General features: G+C 64.0%; 2 protein-coding genes across 5 annotated transcripts; one reads left to right on the top strand and one right to left on the bottom strand.

Annotated features, from left to right (window-relative positions):
- Positions 1-229: 229 nt before the first annotated feature.
- On the top strand, positions 230-2,676 carry PIERCE1 (piercer of microtubule wall 1). Its single transcript, XM_080668225.1, has 3 exons — positions 230-556; positions 1,556-1,637; positions 2,311-2,676. Exons 1-3 carry the CDS (start codon positions 351-353, stop codon positions 2,500-2,502), a joined length of 480 nt encoding a protein of 159 aa, XP_080524351.1. The 5' UTR covers positions 230-350; the 3' UTR covers positions 2,503-2,676.
- Positions 2,677-7,163: 4,487 nt separating this feature from the next.
- PPP1R26 (protein phosphatase 1 regulatory subunit 26) lies at positions 7,164-17,246 on the bottom strand. Of its 4 annotated transcripts, none has more exons than XM_080670125.1 (4): positions 16,828-17,246; positions 13,627-13,757; positions 11,162-11,302; positions 7,164-10,889 (listed from the first exon to the last, which is right to left on the bottom strand). In XM_080670125.1, the coding sequence occupies exon 4, from the start codon at positions 10,835-10,837 to the stop codon at positions 7,334-7,336; it is 3,504 nt and encodes a 1,167-aa protein (XP_080526251.1). In that variant the 5' UTR covers positions 10,838-10,889; positions 11,162-11,302; positions 13,627-13,757; positions 16,828-17,246; the 3' UTR covers positions 7,164-7,333. The 4 variants fall into 4 exon arrangements, with proteins under 4 accessions (XP_080526251.1, XP_080526250.1, XP_080526249.1 ...); XM_080670124.1 differs by lacking the exon at positions 16,828-17,246 and adding an exon at positions 16,371-16,589; XM_080670123.1 differs by lacking the exon at positions 16,828-17,246 and adding an exon at positions 16,382-16,589.
- Between the last annotated feature and the right edge of the window lie 1,387 nt (positions 17,247-18,633).

Raw genomic sequence — 18,633 nt, 5'->3', positions numbered from 1 at the left:
CCCCGCGGGTGGCTGCTTTCCCGCCATTTGGGGCAAGGTCGGGCGGTCCCGCGCGCGATGACAGCCCGCCCGGCCCGCATCCCGGGCCCCCGGCACTGCAACCCCAGGAAGTGAGGTTTTGTTATCCCGGCCTGCAAGGGCCCTACGTGCTCGCCCCGAACGTTCTAGACCTCGAACTTCAGCCCCTCCGGCCAGCAGAGGCGCGGCGCCTTTAAGGACCCGATCTATCCAATCAGGTGACCAAGCCGTCGCTTAGCAACGGGACGCCGCGCGACTCTGGCGGCGCGGGCTGCGGGGAGGCTGTGCCTGGCCTTTCTTTTCTTCCCCGTGGAGCTCCCGCGGACGGCGGGATGTCCAAGGAGAACCCCGGAGAGTGCGCGGAGCCTGCGGAGTGCGCGGGGCCTGCGGAGTGCGCGGGGCCTGCGGAGTGCGCGGGGCCCGTGGAGTGCGCGGAGCTCGCCCCCCAGGCCGCCATGGAGAAAACCAGCGACTACTACCGCGTGGATGAGGACCTGCCGGCGAGGTTCAACCACCCGGCGTGCTTCCGGGGCTACAGGTGAGGGCCCCAGGTAGGGTCCACCTGGCAAACGCAGGAGAGAGAGAGGCCGCCTTTCCAGCGGGCGGTCCTGCGTCCGCTCAGAGAGTCCTGCTTGCGGGAGCCCCAGGTCCCCAGCCCGCCTGGCACCTCCGTCAAGAGTGCGGTCAGCTCTTCACCCGGTGAACTGCCAAGTGCTGCCCAGAGCTTTAGACACGCACCAGTGGGTCCAGCCGCCGCGGGGGATTGATCCCGCAGGAGTCGCGAAGCCCAGTTCTGAGGCCGGGGTTGGGGTTGGGGGTGGGGGAGAAGCCTCCACGCCTCTCCGGACTGCGAGGAGCCTGGAAAGTGTGAACCTGGCCCCGCGTCCACCGGCTAGGCTAGCGGAGTGGGTGGCCTGCGGCTGTTTCAGTGCATGGCAAACGCTACCTCCCGCTGGGCAGGGAGGCGAAGGTGTGCGCACCTTCCCGCCCTCAGCCCCTCCACAAGCCCCGAGTCAGATCTGTTATCCTCCTCCTCCCCTTCCGGGGGAGAGGTCTGGGAGGGTGGGAAGATCTCGGGGTGCCCGGGACCTCGCAGTGTGGGGCCCACAGCCCACCGTCAGACTGCCCTGTTCGTAGAGTTGGTACCAGGGACTGCAGGCATCTTCTCAGGAGGCTGGGGAGTGGAAAGACCCCCCCCCCGGGGGGGGCAGGGTCTGGAGGCTGAGCCACACACAGCTCCAGGCCTACCCCCCACCCAGGAAACGACCCCGTGTGCCCGGCCGATGGGTGCTGAGGCCCGGCGCTTGTCCCTGGGAAATTCTCTCGGGCTTTTCTCTGCGAAGGGCAGGGGCAGAGGTGAGCAGAGGGGCCAGGAGGCCGAGCCTGCACACCCCGGGAGCCCACCTTCGGGGCTGCATCTCCACCCTGGGGCATTTCCAACAAGGCTCCCTCAAATCAGACCGTGAAGGCTGTGTGGCTCGGGCAGGATTCTAACGAATGAATGCACGGAAAATAGAGGGGGTTTGTCACCTGCCAGGAGGACCAAGGAGCCCGTCTCGGTGTACAGGACCAGTAACCAGGCCTACGGGAGCAGGGCACCCACCGTGCACGAGATGCCAGTAAGCAGGGAAGAGACTGGGGAGGGTGGGCGTCTCCAGAAGAGACCGGAACCCTGGATTTCTCAAAGGGCCTCACACCTCGGGGGAGGGCTGGGAGCGCCCAGAGCTCCAGGCGGCAAAGTGGGAGGCACCGGAGCTGCTGCGGGGGGCCGGGGGGGGGGGGAATGAAGCGACTCGCCCTGAGATCTGGCGGTGAAATCGCTCAAGGGTGCAAAGTGCATGTGCACTCGTCCATGGTACCCGAGGGACCAGCCCCATTCACACACACGCACACACACACACACACATGCGCACGCGTGCACGGAGGCTGTCAGTTCTGAGTCAAACACAGAATGGTCCAATAACTGGCCTGGTGGCACAGTTTGTAAACCAGGAACTGGGGGCGGCGTGGGGCGGGACCCCCAAGTCAGGGCTCATAGCCACACGCAGGCGCCGAGCTGACCCTTCCCTCCGTGTGACGGACGGTGGGAGGAGGCACCACTGGTCATTGTCCCGGACGGCGGGCGTGACCTGGGACAGCCGGGGGGCAGCTAGGCCTTCCTGCCGCTCACTGGCCTCGCTGCTTCCTAAGAACAGAGACGTTTTCTTACGAATTCTTTTTCTCCCCAAAAATGTCTATTGATGAACCAGTAAGAGTGTCCCATGCACCGCTGTGTTCCCTTTGCGCTTCCAGAAAGCATTTTATGCATATTCAAATAGCTTCTCCAGACAACTGGCGGCGGCTGGAATGTTCCGGAACACTTCTTTCAACGTCCACGTGGAGAGGAGCGCCGTGTCGGGCGCCGACAACTGCATCACCTCCTACAACCGGCTGAACTTCCACCCCAGCTACAACGTCCGCCGGCCCTCCATCTGCAACGACTGAGGCTGGCGGCCGAGCGCCCTCCGCCCGCGGGTGGCAGCCCGGCGGGGCCGGCACCGAGCTCGCTGCTGTCCCCCAACACGTCTTTCCTGTGTGATGGCCCCCTTTCCCGTCCCACAGCTGAGGTGGGGAGGGGGCCGCTGCCTTGTCTTTGCATTAAAATGTTGCCACATCCTGAGTCCCCGACTCACCTGGGATCGAGGGGCCGGTCGGCGGGTGTCGGGGGGCCCACGCGTCGCCCCCGATGCGTCCCCGTGTCTCTGTTGCGGAGCCTCGTTCCTGCTCACGGTGGTCAGCTGGGCGCGGGGTGGGGGGGTCCCCTGCCCGGGCGCTGGGCCAGGGAGGCGCTGCAGAATCCTCCGGAAAGCGCCAGGCAGGCGGGCCGTGTCGGTCCCTGAGCCCCAGAGGACAGACTCGGGGTCCCGGCCAACACCCTCCGGCCACGAGGAAGCCGGGCGGGCGGCCCCATCAACGAGACACGGCGGGAGTGCGCCCGTGGCAGGTGGCGGGCAGGGGCCCACGGGGGAGTTCTTGCCTTCGTGTTCATTCAAACTGTCCGATAGAAAGTGAAAAAAAAATACACCCCCAAAACCAAGCAGGCGGGGAGTAACGCTTTCCTCAGGAGGGGGAGCGGCTGCAGTAGTGGGTTATCATCTGCGTGGCCAGTCCTCAGCCCGGGGTCCCGGACCTGGGGGTCCTCCATGAAGGACCCCCCCACCTTCAGGAGATGCGCCCGTTACCTGGGGAACCACACAGGAGCAGCCACGGCCGCAGACCACCCACCGCGCCTTCTTCACGGGACTTTCACCTGAAGAGAGTTGACTCGCAACTGGATTTGGGAGGAAATTGACCCGCAGTTTATTTCATGGAGACCTTGGGTGATGGGCACCCGAAGCAAGCATCCTGGCAACACCCTCCGTGTCGTTTGGGGTGAGTACGGTTTCCGGAGAAAGCCAGCACATTGAATAAGAAGATGCAGGCCTGAGCCCTGGCCCGCCTGGCTCGGTGGTGGGAACGGCGGCCACGCAGCGAAGGGTCGCGGGCTCGATTCCCGATCCAATTCGAGGGCACGTACCTGGGCTGCCGCTTCGACCCCGAGGGGCCCCGTGTGGGAGGCGGCCAATCGACGCGCCTCTCACATGGATCTCTCCCCCTCCCCCTCCCTTCCACTCTCTGAAAATCAATGGGAAAAACAGAAATATCTCCGGGCGAGGTTTAACAGAGAAAAGAAATACAAAGAGCTCCTGAAGCCAGGACCCTCGCTGAGCCGGGACCCCAGGGTGACCCCAGGCGTCCCGCTGGGGCTCAGTTCTGACCTCCCTTCGTTCAAACACCGAAGTACGGAGATGTCGTCCGTGTTTAGTCTCTGATGAAGTGAGCAAAGGGGAAGGCCTCCCACCCAAGTGTCTAAACCAGCCGTGGGCAAACGACGGCCCGCGGGCCGGATCCGGCTGTTCTATCCGGTTCTCTTGCTCTCCCCTCCGCTCCTTTACTTTGAATTTATATTAGTTCACACAAACACTCCATCCATGCTTTTGTTCCGGCCCTCCGGTCCAGTTTAAGAACCCATGGTGACCCTCAAGTCAAAAAGTTTGCCCACCCCTGGCTCAGCAGAAAGAACGAGTCCTTCCTTGGCCACTGAGCGAGAGGTGGCGGCCTGGCGGAGGGTGTGGCGGCCTGGGGGAGGGTGGGTCAGACTGGCACAAACAGCCTCTCCTTGTGCCTCAGAAGCGGCGAGGCCGGGGCCCCTGTGACAACGAGGCGGCTGCCCGGGGAGACCCCTTACCCGGCCAGAACCCCCATTCTCAGCGCGGCTCCAGGCCCCGGCTGGTCTCGCTCGCTGATGCCCGCTGATGGAGAGGCAAGAGCCCCCACACACCGCTTCGAGGAGTGAGCGTGGGCAGTGCCCGGGCACCGTGGTCAAGCAGAGGTTTCTTTCTCCTTTTTTTAAAAAATAGGTTTTTAACTTTTTAGAGCGAGAGGAAGGGGGGGAGAGGGAGAGAGAGAGAGAGAAACATTGACCGGCTGCCTCCTGCATGCCTCCTACTGGGGATGGAGCCCACCACCTGGGCATGTGCCCTGACCGGGAATCGAACCGGTGACCTCTTTTTTTTTAAATTTTTTAAAAAAATATATTTTATTGATTTTTTTTTACAGAGAGGAAGGGAGAGGGATAGTTAGAAACATCGACGAGAGAGAGAAACATCGATCAGCTGCCTCCTGCACACTCCCCACTGGGGATGTGCCCGCAACCAAGGTACGTGCCCTTGACCGGAATCGAACCCGGGACCCTTGAGTCCGCAGGCCGACGCTCTAGCCGCTGAGCCACACCGGCTAGTAACTGGTGACCTCTCGGTGCACGGAGTGACGCTCAACCAACCGAGCCACAACCAGCCTGGGCGGGCGGCCAAGGTTCCTTAAAGGAAAAGACTGAGGAGCCGCACGCCCTTAAAGGGAGCCACAGTCAGCCCTGGCTCTGCTCTCAGTGGTGGGAGGGTCAGCCCCACACCCAAGGGCTCAGGTTTGATTCCTGGTCACGGGCACACAGGCACCTGGGCCGGGGTTTGTGCCCTGGCCCTGGTCAGGGTGAGTGCAGGAGGCGACCAGTCAACGTGTCTCTTTCATATCATATCGATGTTTTTCTCTCTCTCTCCCTTCCTCCCTCTCTCTCTGAAAAACAATGGGAAAAAAAGAGCCTCAGGTGAGGATTAACAACAAAATAAGTGAGCTGTATTTTCCTAAAAAAAAAAAAAAAGAGGATGCCAAGCTCACCGACAGCGTCACCCGGTGAAAGCTGGCACAGCGGGCACAGAAGGGCTTTAGTTGCTCGTGGCCAGTAACTGCCGTTTCTAACAGCTGCTACGGAGTAGCAGCGGCCTGGACTCTGTGACTTCCGCTAAGTGGCAGAAGTGTCCCAAGGGAGGGGAACCCCTTTGTGCACGCGCTGCTCCCCCAAACTCGGTCGCTGTCTGCAGCTCTGGCTCCACGTCTGCGTTCTGGCGCCACCGGCCCCGGCGCCGTTCCTCCCCGTCCACCTGCCGCCTACAGTTTGCAGAGGGCTTTGGCGCTGTCCCTTCCTCTGACCCCCACACCGGGGGCAAGTCTTACTCCTGCCCCCCATTTCCCGATGGGAAGCTTAGGGCCCAAAGGTGGCGGCCCCGGGGCCCGAGCCGCCTTGGGGATGTGCCGGGAGGGGCGGGGTCCCGGCGTTGGACCCACCTCCTGGCCCTAACTCCCTGCCCATTCGCCCGGAGCGGAGGGGCTCCGCCGACAGGTCCAGGGACGTTTCTGTCTCTTTGGCGTATTTTCAAACCGGAATCTGGGTCCCGAGGGGGAAGAGTTAGACCCACTGGGCGGACTGGGTGCTCCCAGAACTCGCCCGTGTGGGTGACCGCACAGCGTGGCCGAGGAGAAACAAAAACACCCTTCGGACCGCAGACCGCGTTCATTCCCACGTGTAAATCCAACCGGAACAACCACAGACAGGGCGGTCGAAACGTGGGGTGACTGGAACAGGGGGGCGACAGCAGCCCGCCCCCCAGGGTGCTGGATGGGGTATCCACGGCTCCAGGAAACCACGCTCTGCCCACCAGCTTCATCATCTCCCCTCCCCTCCCCTCCCCTCGGAGAGCAAACCCCGAAGGGGGAGGCTTTGTGGCTCTGGGCTAATCCACTCCATTTAGCTGCTGGGTTTGCTTCAAACCAGTAACTTCTTACTCTCGAAGCTCCTTTTCATCGGTGCTTCCGTATATTTCTTCGGTGACCTTTTGTCTTTCAATTCCAGTCAGTCAGGGTAAGAGGTTTCAAACATACTGTGACAGATCAACGCTGAAAACAGCACCGGAATGGCCAGCACGCCCAACGCCACGCCGTGGGCCTGGCTGTGCGTTGCAGGCCGGGAGGGTTGGATTTGCCCTGCTTCACCCTCTGACGGCCCCTTTAATTAACCCTGGGCGGGCGGGGGATCAAGGTGACAATACCTTTGTTGTTTTTTTAAAAAAATGTGTCTTTTAAAAAATTTGACTTCCGAGAGAAGTGAGAGGGAGAGAGAGAGATTAACATGGATGACGAGAGAATCATTGATCGGCTGCTTCCTGCACGCCCCGCACTGGGGATCGAGCCCACAACTGGGGCACGTGCCCTGACCGGGAATCGAACCCTGACCTCCTGGGTTGTGATTCGATGCTCGGCCCCTGAGCCGCGCCGGCCGGGCACTTGGGACCTCATCATGCTTTGGACACGGACGCTAAGCGCACGGCCGCCTGCCCTGCAGGGCCCGGCTGGGAACGAGGGCAGGGGCTCCGTGCGCAGAGCCGTTTACCGAGCCGCTGCCCGTGCCCACGGAACAGCACTGGACGGGCGACGACACGGGCCCGCGTGCCGGGTCCTCGCTGGCGTTTGTGCTTAGCCGCTGGCCGGTCGGAGGCTGCGGCCGCAGAGCTCGGGGGACGTGCTCAGCCTCCCGGCCCAGGGTCCCCCTCTAACCAGCCGTGTCCAGGAACCTCCGGACGGAGACCTCAGGGCTCGGGGGTGCTCCGGGGGCTGCGAGGGCGTGCTGAAAGCACGGGACCACCGCCGGGGACGCCCTACAAAACCCAACAGCTCCGGTTTCCAAAAATAGTTTTTACAGCACTTTAAATAATTTACAAAAAAAGCTACAAAAATCATATTTACCAGGACACACGTGTTAAATAGGGGCATCGCTTCCCGTCAGTGTACATATGTACAGGGCGGTCCCGGTGGCCCGTCCCCCTACCCAGCGTCGCCGTGTGCACGCACAGGTCCACGCGCACATCCACGCGCGGCCCTGCCACGCTGGCGCCAGGACGCCTGCTCACAGCTGGAGGACTTTGCCCTTGGCCACGGGGCTGCCATCCTCCACGGAGGTGTCGCTCAGCTCGCTGGTGTCGCTGCCCCAGGCCTCCCGGTCCTTGTCTCTGTGCGCCCGCCGTCTGTACCGCAGGTCTAACACGTCCTCGTCGGAGCCCGAGTTTCTGCCGCCGCGGGAGCCGAGCGCCCTCCTCCGGGGCCAGGTCCGGGCCTCCTTCCCGAGCAGGCGCGAGCGTCCGAACCGGCCCGTGTGGCCGGCGGGGGCCTCCCTGAAGGCCGAGAAGGCCGGGCCCTGCAGGGGCAGGCTTAGGCCGGGGCTGAAGAGCCCGGCGGCCGGGGCCCCCCAGGAGGCGCTGCTTCCAAAGTGGAACAGCTGCGTGGGGAGCAGCGGGGAGAAGCCTGCGAAGGGCAGGCCCTTCCTGGGGTCCGTGGCGAGGCCGGCGGTGCCCCGGACCTGGCCCTCCGGCCCCCTCTCCCTCTCGCTCCCCAGGGCCCCCTTCCATGCCACGTCCCTGCCTTCTGAGCTCAGCGCCCACGTGCTCTGGAGTGGGCTCTGGTGGGCGAAATCGCCCCACGGGAGGGCGAGGCCGGCCTGGGGGCCCCCCTCCCTGTCGGCTCCCGGGCTCCGAGTCGGGGCGCTCCGGCTCTGAGAGGTGGCGGGCAAGGCCCCCCCGGGACTTCGCGCCCGGGCATCAGCCTCTGCCACGCTGGACGCCCCGCGTGGGCTCTGGTCCCTGTGGGGATGAAGGCTTCTCCTGCCCGCGGGGGACCCTCTGGCCGACAAGGTCCCGCTGCTGCTCCGGGGGGGCGCTGGCTGGCTTCTGGGCGGAGCAGCGGGGAGGCAGGCCGGCTCCGTGCGGGGGCCGCCCCGGAGCCCCGCGGTTGGCTGAGGGGTCCCCCTGCCCCTCTGGCTCCGCGTGCACATGCCCGGCTGTGGGGCCGGGGCCGGGGCCGCCCCCTTCCGGCACAGTGGCTCTGGCCTGGGCCCGCCCCCCGGAGCCCCTCCCGGAGTTTCCGAGCCGCTCTCCGTCTCCTTGGCCTTTTCGGCCAAAAACTTGCGAATCTCCAGCTCGATGCTGTCGTCGCTGTCCACGGAGCTGCTGTCATCAGACCGCAGGCCGGGGCTGGCGGCGGAGCCGGGGCGGTGGCAGGCCTCGGCCTCGCCGGGGAATGGACTCGGCCCCGACGGGAGGGCCTGGGGCGGGTCTGCGGGGCCTGGCCTGGCGCTCTCGGTGCTGGGGCTGCAGAAGCCGCGGGAAGGTCTCGCGGGCGGGCCCGCCCAGCTGTCCCTTTTGGACTTGGAGAGGCAGCTTTTCAGCACGGCCGGGCTTCTGTCCCGGCCGCCTCTCCGGGGGCCGCCCTGCGGACCCAGGGCCCGCGCCTCGGCGCTGCCGAACCTGACCTTCTTCCGGCCCCCGGCGCGGGGCTCCCTCCAGCGCCTCCGGAGCCTCCGCTTGGACCGCAGCAGGTCCTTGATGGCCGTGTCCAGGTCCTCGTCGCTGTCCAGCGAGCTGCTCTTGTCCTCGGAGCTCTCCTTCCTGTCCACGCTCCGGGCCTCGACCGCCTTCCCGGGGCCCGGCGACACCCCGCCCCTCGCGTCCGCGGCTCCGTGTTCACCCCCCGGCCCGGCCGTCCTGCAGGGAGGGCACTGCCCCCTGGCCTCGCCGTCCCTCCCAGGGGCCTCGCCGGCCTTGCCGGGGCCAGCGTCCGGGGCGCCCTCCTTCACCGCCTCTCTCGTTTTCTTGGGTGTCAGCGACCGCACGGCGCCACCGCCCGCCCTGCGTTTCCTTCTGCAGCTCAGCGGAGGCTCCGGTGTTTTAGAGACGGGGGCCTTGGGGTCACCGGCCTGCCCGGGGGGGCCCGGCAGGGGGCTGTGTGTGGACGGCGGGCAGGTGTCCCCTCTGGCCAGCAAAGTCCCCGACTGTGCCTTCAGCGCCAAAAAGTTCCGGATCTCCTGCTCGATGCTGTCGTCACTGTCCACAGAGCTGCTGTCGCCGTCAGAGCGGGAAGGCACGGCGGGGGGACAGGGGAGCGGGCTGGCGGCCGGGGGCCTGGCCCCGCCCTCCCCGGGGGCCGGCAGGATGGCTTTGGAGATGTCCAGGATCGCCTCGGCGCACATCAGCTCGGCGGAGGTGTCGGCGCGGCACGAGGCGCCGTCCGCAAACCGGCTCCTGGCCGCTGTGTTTCCCGGGGCGGCGGGGGCTTTGGGTTCCTTTGGTGGCTTGGAGGGGTGGTCGGGGTCCAGGCCGCCGGGACCCAGGCCCACAGCCTTCGAGGCCACTGGCTTCTTGCCCGGCGTCTTCCTGGGGGTGTCGGGCAAGGTGCTTTTCGTGGCGTGGCTGGCGCCGTGGGCAGGAGGGATGGGCTGCTCCCCGGGCGGGGTTTTCTGGGGCGGGTCCCCGCTCGCCTCCTTCCTCTTCTCTCGCTGGTACCGCTGGATGGCCTCCTCGATGCCGTCGTCGCTGCTGGAGTCGGCCGCCGCGCGCACGGGGTCCGGGCCGGTGCTCCTGACGCCCTGTCCCCTCCGCCCGGGGCCCGGGTTCCTCCTGACCCGGCCCTTTCCCGGGGCGTCCGCAGGGCGGCAGGCGGCGGCCGGCCTGGGGGGTGCGGGCTTCAGGCCGCCCACGCTCTCCGGCTCGGCGGTGACCTTGGACCGGAGGCTCCTGGGTTGCACGGCTGCCGGGGCCAACCGGGGAGGATTCTGGGAAACAAACTCCTTACAGGCTCCGGCCGCGTCCTGCCGGGGCGCCTTGCCCACCGGCTCTTTGCCGGGCCTGAGTGCGGGGGCGGCCAGGTTGTCGCTAGCGCCGGGCTTTCGGTCCGCCGGCCGGTCGCCGTGCGGGGCCTCGTGCTGCCTCTTCTCGCTCAGGAATCGCTCGATCTCCGCCTGGATGCCCTGCTCGAAGGAGTCCTCGCTGCTGACGCTGCCCGGGGAGGCGGAGCCCGGGGCCTGGCCGGCTCCCATGCGGCCACCGGCTCCCACGCGGCCACCGGGGATGCCTCCCGAGCCAGGGGCCCGCTTTGGGGGACCCAGGGTAGTTGGGGCGCTGTTCGGAGGCGGCTCCGGTTGGCACTGAGGGTCCCGGGTGGCGGCTGCGGGCTGGCCGGCCCCGCTCTTGGCCTTCAGGTACTCCTGGATGGCCTCCTCGATGCCCCGGTCCACAGAGTCGTCACTGTCCGAGTCCCGCCCCGAGGGGCCGGGGTCCGAGGCTGCCTCCTTCCTCGTGGGGTCCAAGTGGGCAGCAAGCCCGCAGGCGGGGTGGGTGGCGGCCGGCTGGGCGTGGCGGCCCCTGTGGCCTCGGTGCAGGGCGCGCTCCTGGCTCCGGCCCCGCGCTGTCCGGTCGCCCCGAAGCGAGCTGATGATCATCTGCACCCGGGCGCTCACCGCCGCGCCGGCCGCGCCCTCCGGCTCCGAGAGGCGGCCAGGAAACCTACAGCTCCCCGGCGGCCCGCAGGCCTCCCACGCGGACTGGAGAGGGAGCACAGGAGGCGCGTTCATGAGGAACATCCTAGCGACCGGGTGGCACACAGGGGCCAGCCTGTCTGCCGCGCGTCACATCCTGCGGGGAAGAGAGCACGTGGGTGAGACGCACTGCGGGAGGGAGAGTGCCGGTGGCCGCTGGTCAGCGGTCAGCGGGGGCCTTTGGGCTGCGTGGCCTCAGCGTCCCGGGCTGTGCAGGGCGGGCTGCCGGGAGGGCTCAGGAGGGGAAACGCGTCTCCGCCAGCCGCCCGCCCAGAAGCGCCCACGTGAACGCGCACGTGTCTGCCCTTTCCCGTCCCTGCGCCCACATGGCACCTGCACCTTCTCTGAGAGAGAGCAGGCTTCTCGTACCTCCAGAGGCTGCCCAGGGGCCCAGGCGACGAAGGCCGCACACCCTTCTCTGCAGGTTCGAGGGCAGGAGGGCTCGGACCCTAGCGGGTGAGCAGGAGGGACCCCGGGGGCCGGTTCATTCTTGACGGGAGCCGCGAGCCCCTGAGAGAGAACGTTATAAGAGGTGAGCAACTCAGCAATCACTTCCCCAAACATCTTTAAAGAGTCACTTTTTATCTAAAAACGAGTGGCCCGGTGCACGAATTTGTGCACATTGAAAGGAAATTAATTAGAAGAAATGTTTTAATCCCGCTGTTCGCCCTTTCTCTGTAATAGAAGTGTCAACCAAATTCATGATGGACAATGACAGATCGAAACACACACATGTGATGGGCGCCGGTGAGAGCTTTATATGTACTGCACATGTGCGAGCCAACTTAGCCTTTTATAGATAGAGAACAAACTTGCTTAATTAGACCCACTTTCTGTTTTAGCTACACTTTTTCCAGCCCAGTGAAGCACCCAAACTTCTCTTTCAGGTCATTGTCAGCAACACAGCAGTAATAGCAACACGAAGCAGATTGTGATTGTAGGTCACGCAGGGAGAGCAAAGGGTGAAATATTTATTTATTTATTTATTTATTTATTTATTTTTAAATAGCTGTTTATTAAGCCAATTTTTTTTTAAATATATTTTATTGATATTTTACAGAGAGGAAGGGAGAGGGATGGAGAGTCAGAAACATCGATGAGAGAGAAACATTGATCAGCTGCCTCCTGCACACCCCCCATGGGGGATGTGCCCACAACCAAGGTACATGCCCTTGACCGGAATCGAACCCGGGACCCTTCAGTCCACAGGCCGACGCTCTATCCACTGAGCCACACCGGTTTCGGCAAAGGGTGAAATATTTGACTGCAGCAGTGTCTGACTGTATTCTGTGCAGTGAGAAAACCTGAAGCCATTGTCAAGGTCCACCATTTCTTACTTCTTTTCAGTCGGGTCAAGTTTCTAAGCTTTCTAAATCTCCGTTTTCCAGCTAATGACAAGAAAATGGGATTCCACCGAGTCTCCTATCTCCCTACTCCAGGACTTCTGTGAGGGTCAAATGAGATGAGGCAGGGAAAACGCTTCCCAGACATTTGGTTAAAGTGTGAAATGTGTGCACCTGGCTATAAAGCAGGTCCTGTTCCTGGGCTGAAGAAACTCCAAGGGGGCTAGTCGCTAGGGAAAGGAAGCTGGTGGCGTTTTGCGCCGTGGGGTCTCGGCAGCGACGGCTGCGATTTGGTGGCTGTCGCTCAGGGTGGTGGCGGAGCCTGTGTCCCATTTGGGAAAAGCCAAGTGTTGCTCTGTGGTGCCAGGTCTGCGTTGCAATTTCTCTGTAAATGGCCAGTGCGGCCCTAACCGGTGTGGCTCAGTGGATAGAGCGTCGGCCTGCGGACTCAAGGGTCCCGAGTTCAATTCCGGTCAACGGCATGTACCTTGGTTGCGGGCACATCCCCAGTGGGGGGTGTGCAGGAGGCAGCTGATCCATGTTTCTCTCATGGATGTTTCTGACTCTCTATCCCTCTCCCTTCCTCTGTGTAAAAAATCAATAAAATATATTTAAAAAAAAAAAGGCCAGTGCGCGTCACGGGGGCAGCTCCTGCGTTGAGTGTCTGCCCCCTGGTGGTCAGTGTGCATCATAGTGACCGGACAGACGGTTGGACTCTTAGCATATTAGCCTTTTATATAGAGATGTCAAAGGTAGCCCAGATGCTGTGGCTCAGGGGTTGAGCGTCGACCTATGAACCAGGAGGTCACAGTTCGATTCCTGGTCAGGGCACAGGCCTGTGTTGTGGGCTTGATCCCCAGTGGGGGGCGTGCAGGAGGCGGCCGATCCATGATTCTCTCTCATCATTGGTGTTTCTTTCTTTCTTTTTTTTTTTTTTAAATATATTTTATTGAATTTTTACAAAGAGGAAGGGAGAGGGATAGAGAGTCAGAAACATCGATGAGAGAGAAACATCGATCAGCTGACTCTTGCACACCCCCCACTGGGGATGTGCCCACAACCAAGGTACATGCCCTTGACCAGAATCGAACCTGAGACCCTTGAGTCCGCAGGCCGACGCCCTATCCCAGGAGTCCTCAAACTTTTTAAACAGGGGCCAGTTCACTGTCCCTCAGACCGTGGGAGGGCCGGACTATAGTTTAAAAAAAAAACTATGAACAAATTCCTATGTGTACTGCGGGCCTGGGACGCGTCGGCTGCTAAGCAGGACCGGCAGCGGCGCCCGGCGGGCCGGATCAATGTCCTCGGCGGGCCGCATGTGGCCCGCGGGCCGTAGTTTGAGGACCCCTGCTCTATCCACTGAGCCAAACTGGTTAGGGCTCATCATTGGTGTTTCTATTTCCCTCTCCCTCTCTGAAATAAAAAAACAACAACACATAAACACACACACACAAACCAGGAAACTACAGTGTCAGGAATTCTTGCCCTTACTTGGAACTCTCTTCAAGTCCAGGTTCGGAGTCTGGATAAAGCGGCCAATGTTGGCGCGTCGCGGGCCTGACGTCTCCATCGCCCCACCTGCCCGCGTGGGGTCCTTTCCCACGTGTGAGAGAGACTTTGCGCTGCCAGGATAGAGAGAGGCAGAGACACTGAGTTCACGGGCTGATCATATATGTCTATCTTTATGGAAAGAAACACAGCACCAATTTAAGGGCCCAAATTAAATTTTGGAAGAATTTGCCCTGCGGCCAAATAAGAGTTCATCACAACTAGTTTACAACGCCCTGGGCAGAGTCGGGCACCGGGACGGTGGTAGACGCAGGTGACCCCAGCCCCCAGCCCTGGCACCCACGCCCTTGCCCTCACGTCCCAGCCGCAGGGCAGTGGGCACCAGCGGTGGAGGGGCCGGGTGTGAAGAGCGCGATGGAGAACACTAACCCTTAAGCACCCTGTCAAAGCGGGCCCCGCGGGCAGGCCGCAGTGGTTTCCACACCAGGAGGCAAAGCCGGGAGAACCAGGGCCGGTGCTGACGGTGCTGACCGAGTGGAAGGCGCCTGGCTGGCTGGAGAGCTTGGACTCCAGCAAACGGGGGACACCTGCCCCGTGCAAGATCCAGGTTAAAACATTCAGGGGCATCTCCAGCAACAGCCTGTGGCTTTAAAGCAACTGCCCGAGGGAACCTCTCAGGAGAACTTCCTAGATCACACTGCCCCTGCACCTCGAGAGCCCGGGCCAGGTCAGAGCTGGCTCCGGGGACACCCAGCCGGACCCCAAAGCCGCACGCTGCCGGAACTGGAAAGTGGTGACGGGCCCTGGGCATCCTCTCAGGCTGGACACCCTCCTTCGGGCGGAGAACACCTAGCGCGTATCTTGCACAGCCTGGCTCCCTGCACCTAATGCCCCACACATCCCCTAATGCCCCACACGTCCCCTAATGCCCCACACGTCCCCTAATGCCCCATACGTCCCCTAATGCCCCCATACATTCCCTAATGTCCCCATACGTCACCTAATACCCCCATACGTCCCCTAATGCCCCCATACGTCCCCTAATGCCCCCATACGTCCCCTAATGCCCCACACGTCCCCTAATGCCCCACACGTCCCCTAATGCCCCATACGTCCCCTAATGCCCCATACGTCCCCTAATGCCCCCATACGTCCCCTAACGCCCCATACGTCCCCTAACGCCCCATACGTCCCCTAACGGCCCCACACGTCCCCTAACGGCCCCACACGTCCCCTAACGCCCCCACACGTCCCCTAACGCCCCACACGTCCCCTAACGCCCCACACGTCCCCTAACGCCCCCACACGTCCCCTAACGGCCCCACACGTCCCCTAACGGCCCCACACGTCCCCTAATGCCCCCACACGTCCCCTAATGCCCCACACGTCCCCTAATGCCCTCATACATTCCCTAATGCCCCATATATCCCCTAATGCCCCCACACATCCCCTAATGCCCCCACACATCCCCTGATGCCCCCACACATCCCCTGATGCCCCATACATCCCCTGGTGCCCCCATAATCCCCTGATGCCCCCATACATCCCCTGATGCCCCCATACTTCCCCTGATGCCCCCATACTTCCCCTAATGCCCCCATACTTCCCCTAATGCCACCATACTTCTCCTAATGCCCCCCCACATCCCCCAATGCCCCACACTTCCCCCAATGCCCCCATACTTCCCCCAATACATCCCCCAATGCCCCCCATACATCCCCTAATGCCCCCATACATCCCCTAATGCCCCATACATCCCCTAATGCCCCCTACACATCCCCTAATGCCCCCTACACATCCCCTAATGCCCCCCACACTTCCCCTAATGCCCCCCATACATCCCCTAATGCCCCCCATACATCCCCTAATGCCCCACACATCCCCTAATGCCCCCACACATCCCCTAATGCCCCACACATCCCCTAATGCCCCACACATATCCCCTAATGCCCCTCACATCCCCTAATGCCCCCATACATCCCCTAATGCCCCCACACATCCCCTAATGCCCCCACACATCCCCTGATGCCCCCACACATCCCCTAATACACCCATACACCCCCTAATGCCCCATACTTCCTCTAATGCCCCTATACTTCCCCTAATGCCCCCATACATCCCCCAATGACCCCATACATCCCCCAATGCCCCCCATACATCCCCTATGCCCCATACATCCCCTAATGTCCCACACACATCCTCTAATGCCCCCATACATCACCCAAAGTGGTCCAGCTCCTGGTGCCTGTGTGGGGGGGGGGGCGTCCCCTGGGGTTAGAGTGGAGGGCCCAGCAGGCCAACCGGAGGTGGGAGGTGGGCGCGTGGGCCAGATAGGAGGCCAGACCTCACAATCCTGCAGCTCGTCCCCGGAGCAAAGCTGCAGGGCCACGCGGTGCCTGGGGTCCGAGGCAGGGTGAGGCCCTCGCAGCTGACCCCGCCGTGCCCTCTCACCCCGAGCACGGGGCTCCCTTCTTGGGGGCGCTGATGCCCGCACTGCCTCTGCTGGGGCCGCAACCAGGTCCTCAGCCACGTGGGGGTGAGCACCCGCAGGGGAGGGGCGCCCCCACCCGGGTTGCTTCTGGGTCCAGGGGCCGGCGGGGCGCCAGTGACCCTCCCGGAAGCTGCGCCAGACGCCACTGCCCTTCCGCGGGGGTCGGGGGGATCCTCGGCCGCGCTCCGAGGGTGGGGGCGCCGGGCGGGCCGGAAGCTGCCCCACGGGCCCTCACCTGCGCCTCACCTGGTGCGCCCCGCCAGCTTCCAGGACCGTGGGACACGCAGGGGCCCGGCGACGCGGAGGCGGGGCCAGGGGCGGCCTCGGGGGCCGCGACACCCGCCCGGGGCGGTACCAGCCCCCCGCGCCCGGCGATCGCGCCTCCGCCCCGCGCGCCCTCCCCGGGGGCCCGGCGCCGCCGTCCGCTGCCTGCCCGCCGCCCTCCGCCCGGCCCCTCGCCGCCACCCCCCACCCAGCGCCGGCCGGTCCGGCCCGCGTCCCGGGGGAGGAGCGGCGCGCGGGGGGCGCGCGGGGCCGCGGGGTCCCGGCGCCCCGCCCCTCGGCCGCGCGGAGGGGGCTGGGCCGCCTGCTCCCGGGCGCCGCTCCCCTCCACCCCCGCCCGGAGTCCGGGCCGCGCGGAGGGCGGGGCGCGCGGGGCGGGGCGACCCCCGGTGCCCCCTCCCCGGACCTACCGGCGGCGGCTGGCGCTGCGGCCGCGCTCCGGAAGCCGTGCCCGCTGGCTGGGCATCATGGGAATGGCACGGCCGAGTTCCGGGGGAGGCGCGCGGCCCGGCCGGACCCCCGCCCGGCGAGCGCGCGCCCACCTGCCGGCCGCTGCGGAGCCGGGGACGCCCCGCCTCCCTGACTCGGACGGGGTCCCCGCCGTGTCCTGGCGCCGCGGGTGAATTAATTGTTGGTGTGACCCGCACACCCCTGCGGAGGCGGGGACCCCCGGGGGTTGTGGACCGCCCTGCCCTCGACCACTCGGTGCTGGGAGTCGGGGAAGGCCCGCCCTCCCCTGCACCCCGAGGTGGGAGTGCAGGCTGGGAGGTGGGGCGCGGGCGGCGCGCTGGCGGCTACTTGATTCTGGAGGTCGAGGCTGGGATTGTGTCCCTAGGAGCCCCTGCAAGTCCAGTGTCCCCCGGGCGCCGGCCCCGAGCCTGCACCTCCTCCCTCCCTGGGTGAGCTCCCCGCACGGAGCAAGCAGAGCCGGGCTCCCAGCCCTGGAAGCAGCCGGTCCCTCTGCCCGCCCCCCAGGGGCCCTCAGCTGCGCGCTGCAGGGCCAGCTCCATCCAGGCAGCTGCCCAGGCCTCCAGCCGCCTTGGCCTCGGGGTCATGGCCCAGGAAGCCAGGCCGGCAGGGTTCCAGACCGTGTTTCCCAGAAGCTTCCCGCAGTCACTCAGGAACTGGCCATGGGGCCCAGCCGGTGTGGCTCAGTGGTCGAGCTTCCACCTACGAATCAGGAGGTCACATGCGGGGGGGGGGGGGGGGGAGGGTGTTTGCCGGCTCCATCCCCAGTGCGGGGTGTGCAGGAGGCAGCCGATCAAAGATTCTCATCATTGGTGTTTCTATCTCTCCCTTCCTCTCTGAAACCAATAAAGAATAAATGGAAGGGAGGGAGGGAGGGAGGGAGGACTGGCCACAGGGCCTCTGAGCGTGTGGCGGCGCTGGAGGAGGGAGTGGGGGGAACTGGTGACTGGCCCCCATGGGTGCTGGGCCTGGGGCCACCCCCCACCCCTCCTGTCCTGCTCACCTGGCCTGATGGGGAGAGGGAGGGGACCCACGGGTTCTGTCACGGGGCGGGAGGCTTGGACGCCTTCCCAGTTTTATTTCTCAAACAATCCAGAGATCTTCGCCCACGGCCTACGGCGTCGCGGGTGCCTCTCAGGGTGCCAGGGCCGTGGGTGCAAGGGGCAGGACAGGAGGAAGATAGCCGCGTCACCTGTCTGTCCGTCTGTCCATCCCTGCCGCTGCCTCTGCGGCCGACACAGAGGATGTGTGGGTAAACCGGGCGTCCGTTTCCTGCCTTGAAAACGCCAGCGTTTGGTACAATGAAAACCAGCGGCTTTTCCCTGGGCCCGGGGAGGGGGTCCTTCTAGTCTCCGGCGGTCCGGGAACTGTGGCGGCCAAGTGTCAAGAAACCCGTGAAAACATGGTTTTAAGGCTGTGGTGAACTTTTTTTTTTCTTCTTTTTTCTCTTTTTTAGAAACATCGATGAGAGAGAAACATCCATGAGCTGCCTCCTGCACGCCCCCCCACTGGGGATGTGCCCGCAACCACGGTACATGCCCTTGACCGGAATCGAACCTGGGACCCCTCAGTCCGCAGGCCGACGCTCTATCCACTGAGCCAAACCGGTCAGGGCGCGGTGAACTGTTTTAATATACAATGTTTTCTCATTACAGGAGTCACATTCTATTCGTCCGGGCCTATGCTTAGGTTTCGGGCTTGATCCCCAGTAGGGGGCGTGCAGGAGGCAGCCGGTGGATGTTCTGCTC

The sequence above is a fragment of the Plecotus auritus genome (assembly GCF_963455305.1).
Source record: "Plecotus auritus genome assembly, chromosome: 5".
Taxonomy (NCBI): domain Eukaryota; kingdom Metazoa; phylum Chordata; class Mammalia; order Chiroptera; family Vespertilionidae; genus Plecotus; species Plecotus auritus.
The sequence above is the reverse complement of the archived record's forward strand: the minus strand, read 5'-3'. Positions and strand labels throughout refer to the sequence as shown.

Excerpts from the sequence above, each read along its gene's own strand:
- PIERCE1 (XM_080668225.1), top strand. The coding sequence starts at position 351 with ATGTCCAAGGAGAACCCCGGAGAGTGCGCGGAGCCTGCGGAGTGCGCG. Across the intron at positions 557-1,555 it reads GCGTGCTTCCGGGGCTACAG|GAGGACCAAGGAGCCCGTCT; the intron begins GTGAGGGCCCCA and ends GTCACCTGCCAG. Across the intron at positions 1,638-2,310 it reads CCACCGTGCACGAGATGCCA|AAAGCATTTTATGCATATTC; the intron begins GTAAGCAGGGAA and ends TTGCGCTTCCAG.
- PPP1R26 (XM_080670125.1), bottom strand. The coding sequence starts at position 10,837 with ATGTTCCTCATGAACGCGCCTCCTGTGCTCCCTCTCCAGTCCGCGTGG.